This window comes from Montipora foliosa, chromosome 1 (genome assembly GCF_036669935.1).
Source record: "Montipora foliosa isolate CH-2021 chromosome 1, ASM3666993v2, whole genome shotgun sequence".
Taxonomy (NCBI): Eukaryota; Metazoa; Cnidaria; class Anthozoa; order Scleractinia; family Acroporidae; genus Montipora; species Montipora foliosa.
Genome location: NC_090869.1, coordinates 65,265,447 through 65,272,339, shown reverse-complemented (window position 1 = coordinate 65,272,339; position 6,893 = coordinate 65,265,447). Strand labels below are relative to the sequence as shown.

At 38.8% G+C, this 6,893-nt stretch overlaps 1 protein-coding gene and 1 pseudogene across 1 annotated transcript in view; both read right to left on the bottom strand.

Annotated features, from left to right (window-relative positions):
* LOC138001221 (neuropeptide Y receptor type 2-like) overlaps nt 1–542 on the bottom strand; it is a 2,664-nt gene extending 2,122 nt beyond the window's left edge. The window contains exons 1-2 of the mRNA XM_068847874.1: nt 493–542; nt 1–386 (exon numbers count right to left, since the gene is read on the bottom strand). The exon at nt 1–386 is cut by the window's left edge and continues 2,122 nt beyond it. Coding sequence (XP_068703975.1) covers nt 1–386; nt 493–542 — 436 coding nt within the window. The remainder of the gene's footprint in view (nt 387–492) is intronic.
* LOC137980314 (uncharacterized) overlaps nt 1–1,531 on the bottom strand; it is a 14,470-nt pseudogene extending 12,939 nt beyond the window's left edge.
* Between the last annotated feature and the right edge of the window lie 5,362 nt (nt 1,532–6,893).

Below are 6,893 nucleotides of genomic sequence, written 5' to 3'. Positions count from 1 at the left end.
TACTGGCGCGGAGCTTCTGTGAAATGCTACAGAACGTAGCCGCAATGATACCAAGCGGAAGAACGTACCAGAATATGGTTAAGCCGATCGTGTAAGACTGTTTCATTTTGTACCCTTCCTCGTTGTTTGGCCACTTTGGGAAACATTCGACCACGTCGTAAGCGGGTTTGTGATCAGTAAACTCCATAACAAGATACAACGGCAAAGATATGACCAAAAACGACAACAACCAAACACAGGCCACCATCCAGCGCGCAGACTTGAATACAGTGGACCCACGCTTCGGAAGGGCTCCCCGCACTATGGCTCTATAGCGATCGAAAGCTATCAAGGTGATTGACCACACGGAAACGCCGAGGAAGACAGCATTGTCCACCTCCACTTTGCTGAATAATTGTTAAATAGTTGTTGCTCGAGGTCAACAATCTTGTGGCTTAAGCTCGTATTAGCGGAAACCTCCACTCCAACTATAAAGTAACTTAATTAAACTACAGAAAATAATGTTTACAATCAAATTTGTTTGGATCCTTTTTTATCTGCATCTCAAAAATCCCTTATTTTTGTCATCGCCGCCATCTTGAATAATTAAATTGTGCCGTGTTGTTATTAGAGCGAGTTTCAATCGAGTGTCGAAAAAGTAAAACCAAAGTAATTACTTTGGCCAATCCAGAAAGGACAGAGACAATCCGGTAAACCAATCAAAACTCGAAGTAATTACACGTAGCCGACACAAAGCGCGGGAAAATGTGCACGCGCGAGCTACGATTGGTTTTCGTTTCACTTCTGATTGGTTGAAAAAGTGGCACGAGAACTTTGAACCAATCACTGAGTGAAGTAATCATAAACGAAAATAATTCGCTAATTACTTTCGACACTCAATTGAAAACCTCCCTATTTGAGATTTTTTGTGATAGAAGAATAGGATTACGGTCAATTCTTACAATTATTCAAGATAGCGGCGCCCAAAAAATTTAAATGTGAAAAGGAGCAATGAAAAATGTTGGAACTTACAAAATGCTGGTCAAATCCTATGCTGGCACATTCGTCATTATGACAAATTTGATTTGACAAATTTGATTTGTTATAATGACATTTGTCATAATGACAAATGTGCCAGCATAGGATTTTTAAGATTAAATTTGACCAGCATTTTGTACAGCGAGTTGTACGGTCAGGATTGTCTTCAAAGTTACAGGTATCAAACTTGAGGGAAAAATCTGTCGTAGGATTTTAAAATTATTGCCATTTTTTGAAAAAATGAGTATTTCAAAATGTACGAATATCTCAAATGCTTTTACTTTTAATTGCGAAATCAATAGCATTTTCTCAAAGTTCCAACATTTTTCATTTAAAATACCAAGATTCAAAGAAAATGGTGTAATGTTTCCCTGTGAAAACCGCGATTAAAAAACGCAACCAACACGCTTACAAATAGGTTCAAAACTAACCTGTAATTCGCAAGAGCACGCTGGCCTTGGCGTTCTTCCAAAGGCGATGATACGTTTCTTTCCAAAGGCGATTCTTTTAGTAAGCTCACACTTCTTTCCAGAAGGTCCACCGCCTGCGAATAAGCAGATTCTGCAAACCTACCGGTAGTCATTTGCGATCCTCGCGCTTGATCACGGTCTGGATTATCCTCCTTGTCAGCCATGACACGAACAACAGCGCGCCCTAAATTCGCGCGAAAGTCATTTTGAGGCTGACCGTTAGTTACCAGGTTCCTAGGCAAATCATCGTGTTATTTTTGTCGCCTCGCCGCGTCAGTGGCTCGCTTAGTTCGTCCAACAGTGAAGAAAGCGTTGCATCATGAAGTGGTTCTGAGGTTTTGTTGAAAAAGATGTCTCAAACATTGTTTGGAAGGCGGACTATCGTCTTGTCATGCCGAAACATGTTTAAAAGGCGGTCTACGGTCTTGACATACTATCGTGTTGTTATGGCGTAATATTGTGTCCAGTAGACGGACTATAGCGTCCAGTAGACGGAGTATCGTGTTTTCAAGCTGTAATATTTAGTTGCGCGGCCAAACCATCGTATCTTATAAACGGAGTAACTTATTAAACAGATCGACCATCATATCATCTAGCTCTACTTTTATTTTTGGCGTTGATACCGCTCCATAACAAACGTGATCTATTTTCTGGGAAGTATAAATGTGATAATCGAGCCGGAAACGAAAGAGAAAGCGATTAACATTGTTATTCTAATTTTCCCTGTATTAAAACATGGTTTATCGTCTTGTCAAAACATTAGAACTGTAATCCTATCAACAATTCCATCCATGGTAAAGGCTTCACTTTTTCAAAATTAATCATACAAGGATCTCTTTATTCAGCTTCCGTCGGCTTAAGAAAATTGTATTTCTGTTGTTTGGCCACGGTGTGTTTTAACAACGTTCCTCCAGGGCGCTAATAACTTGCTGTTTGTTTTGACTTGTGTGCTCTTAGCAAAATTTCGCTTTATGCTCTCATTGCTGGCATTTTTTTTATTTAATTACTAGACGCGACAGAAAATGTTTTTTGCAAGCATGTTACGATCCTAAATCGTAGGAATTTTTAAGTTTGTGCTCACAAAATTAATTGAGTTATTGAACTAGAAAAGATATGAAAAATTATTACGTCTCTGTGTAATCCGTTTTTCTACATGAAACAACGTTCTGCACCGAAATACGTGCTTCTTTTAGTATGATAACAGCGTAGATAAATGGTCAACACACAGGTTTTATTTTATGTCCCGGTGTTTATGATTAACCAAGTGTGCAAAGGAACTACCGAAAGTATTCAACGTTGACAGATAACTGGAGATGTTGAAAGAAAAAGGTGGACAACTAGCTATAGCTATAGAAAACTTCAATTTCAAATAGCAATTTATGCAGGGGCACCCTGCGAATCTGTTCCTCACATTATCTGTTCCCCAAGGGAATCTTGCTGGCTGGCAAAAATACAGGTGTTTCGATGAGCTGGCTGGGAAATTTATTACTGATAGAGGTTTTGCCTGGGAATTACTGACTTTTTCTAGCATTTCAACCCGAGCTGGCTGTAGAAACTATGAAGACTGAGGACGACTAATAAAAAATAAAATAAAATAAAATAAAAAGGGCCCCTTCCCTCTCCCAGAGAGTAGTCACAAACATACGACGGCTGGTCAGAGTGATTGGGCTTGCGGAAAAAACCTGTTTTGTCCCGGTTTTGCCGCTTTTGTTCGGTCGTTTTTGGATCGAGGGATTTGAAAGCGGGCGGGATTCCTGGCTGGGAAATAAATTTGATCAGCTGGCTGGGAAACCAATCAATTTTATCTAGCTGGCTGGGAAATTTCTTGTGTGTCTTGCTGGGAAAAAGGAACAGATAATGTTTTCCCAGCAACACTGAAAAACACCTGAAAATGCCTTAATAACATTTATTTTCATTAACTGGGTATAATAATACACTTTACAACAAATTGGTCCTTGGGTGCCCCTGATTATGTAGACATTCGTTAAAAAACAAGCACGCACATCTTGTTTTATCACATAGGCAATTTGCTAAAAGCGGAATTACGGTCTGAAAACGTGATTAGTGGCACGGAGTGGTGTTGGCACGAACCTCCATTTACCGAGATGGTATCGAGAACGATAAACGAGATCGACATGATTAGAACCAGTGGTTTTTCAATTTACACGAGATTATTTGTTGTTAATATCAGTGCTTTCTCTCTCGGGAAGCGTAGGAGACACCAACTGCTCGCATGGTAAGCGCACCTTAACGCTATCACTTGAACTGTTTTAGCATATACTGAAAAAAAGATATCTGTAGTTCGGTGTCTAGCTTGATGGAACGGTTTTGGAAAAAACAAGTTTGATAGATATTATTTTAATTACTCTGGAAGGGCATTATTGAATAAGCGCACTTACTTAAAGAGAAAAAAAGATCAACTGCCGGTAGTTATTTACTTTTGATGAGTCCAAGGCATGCATGAGCCTTAATTTCCCCTTTAAGTAAACATGATCGACGATTGCACGGTTTTCAGCACAAAAGCGATAGGGAGCATTAACTAGTTAAGACACTGACCTGAACAAGAATGTCACTTAACAACAGGCCTAGGTTTGAACAACAGACGCTCTGCACATGCAAAATATTCAACAGCGACAAGATATAACCGAACCTAAATTCATCTAGCAGCATGCATACTACAAACTCTAAAATCGTATTTCTAACATGGTTAATGTGTAGAACCATCTTTGCTTCTTCATTTCTTACATTACAGTAAAATAGTGTAACAATACAAAAATCTATATTTAACGAGCCACATTAACATAATCTTCAATAGTTTTTTGTGACCCTCAAATTACACATAGCTGTGGAGCACAGCGCCGCAGCCAGATGTAATTAGCTGTTGTCAATTTTTGATGAGAGAGAGGAAAACCGGAGTTCTCGGAGAAAAACGCTCGAGACAGGTTGACATCAGCCTAGATACAATCGCAGAGTAAGAGGCGCAGATGATAACCTCAACGCAAGGCTGACTTCTTATGCCAAACTTTCTTATGAAGGAGCGAACGGGGGAGTAATTTTTACTTGACCTTTCGATTTCTCAACTGTCCCTGTTGCCTTAACGATTCGAAACGGTTAAATAAAAATTGGGATTTAAAGGTTAGCTGTTAATTTTCTTAAAATCTCGCAGACCTAAAGAACAAGACTACCATGTATCCGGTGGAACTTCCTTTCAGAGGCCAACCTTCAAAGCTTGATGATTCTTACAAGTACAAAGACTTTTTAGAAGTGATCACACAAATCATTTTGGGAAAGCAACCATACCTTGACCGCTATTTTCCTCAGTGACACCGCTAACTTCAGGGAACGCATGACTTCCTGTTACCACGAGGATTGCGACAGGCTTTCAAGAGTAACTCCTCAAATGCTGCAATTTTTGCAGAAGACTATTGACGTCATCTTATCCGTGACCAATGACGTCACCGAGCAGTCATGTCCACCGCGGATACCAAAATTCCCCCAGTACGCTGATTTTTCAGGTAGGAGACTACCGGAGCCCGATAGATTTGCAAGCCATGCTCTACTTGTGAAATAACAATTATCGTTGATTCTTAATTTGCTCTGAATTTACAATAGATGGTTTTCCATCACGTGATAAGACGGCCCATGTTGCTCAACCAAACAATAGCAAATTAAAGCGACTTTCATATGACCTTGAAAAATAAACGTAAAAACAGAACGTAAATAAGCATTAATTGGCTTATCGAACAAAAAAAAAACGAGCGGAAATTTTCATTGGCTTAGCGAACGTGGATGCAAACAATGTCATCTCTCCATGGAACGTTCTGGAAAGCGATCGGCATGTCGCTTTGACGTCATTTGAAATGTAGTAATGTGATTGGCCAATCGAACTGTTTACTGCCCATTCTAGGAGTTTCCTTGGTGGGAATAAGGAGAAGCTTTGTTTTTCATTTTGCCAAACATTGGTCCGTTCGTCATCTTAATTGCTTAGCATTCTGGCGCATATACAATTAATAACCCACCGCCATGTGCTCACATCCTCCATTAAAACTGTTAATAACGCGGTTTTATAGAAAATGCGGACCTTTAGCTAGGACGAAGTCGCCACCAAGAACTAAAGAAAATATTAATTATCCTTTGTTAATGTCAATAGTTTTCCGATTATTCCAACACGTTCCACGTGTGAAATGTGTTTCACTGAACCACCCTGGGATAAATTCGATTTATTACATAAATATTGAAGAAATACTGGTAGTTTCCTTTTTCTGAAAAAATCATATCTTCACCGCGCTCAGTAAAGATATTCTTTTTATCTTTCACATGTGAGGATGCAGGTGACGGATATATAGCGAGCTTCCTCTTCCTTGATAAGATGCTTTTGTGATGCAATGTAATTTGCATTTGACTCAAATAAACATTTTCATAGCTTTGATATCTAATTTCATGTTATACAACATACGTGTACCACTTTTTCGCCAATGTCCAGATTAAAAACAAGTTGTTTTTAATCTGGACATTGTAATCTATACAATAAAGAGAACATTACATCAGTTTCTATAGTGCACTCGAAGATAAAGTTCGTATCCCTGCGCAGCCATGTAACATCCTCTATTTATTACATAGATACTGATGAAATACCAGGATTTCTCCTTTTACTAAAAATCATATCTTCACCGCACGCAGTGAACATATCATTTTTGTCTTTCACATGTGAGAATATAGGTGTCGTTATGGTAACCAACACGATTAGCCAATAAAACGTGAGCTTGCTCTTCATTGTAATTCATTAAAATTTTTATTGCAAAATTTTACATTATCATGATTTGCTTTTCATAACTTTCCTTTCTTGTTCCATGTTACACAACATGCGTGTTTTAGCGGTTGGTGACCACTTTTTCATCATTTCGAAAATGACTAAAAAAAGTTGTTTTAAATCTAGACATTTCATCAATATCTATATAATAGAACATTACATGGCCGCTTGGGGATACGAATTTTATCTTCTCGTGCTGAAAGTATCTCTCACTCGTTCGCTTCGCTCAATCGTGAGAGATACTTTCAGCACTCGAAGATAAAATTCATATCCCGCCGCGGCCATGTAATATCCCCTGTTATAAAGAGTTTACGTTCGCGGACTCACACATATCTTGGGCCCCGACTCGGACTTTTTTTAGCCCGAGCCGTTAAGCGTGACTTAAAATGAGCTCTGAGAAGGGCCCAAAACATATTTCACTTAAGAGGGCATTGAGAAAATAAGATTTTTTAAGAAGACAACAATTAAAACAGGTTGAATGGCTTTTATTTTCCCTCAATGAAATACACCATCAAGCGAAGCTGTATAGAAATTACAAAATCTTGTCATTTGAGTTTTCAAAAATTATAAGAGATGAAAGGAAAGTTCCATAAAGC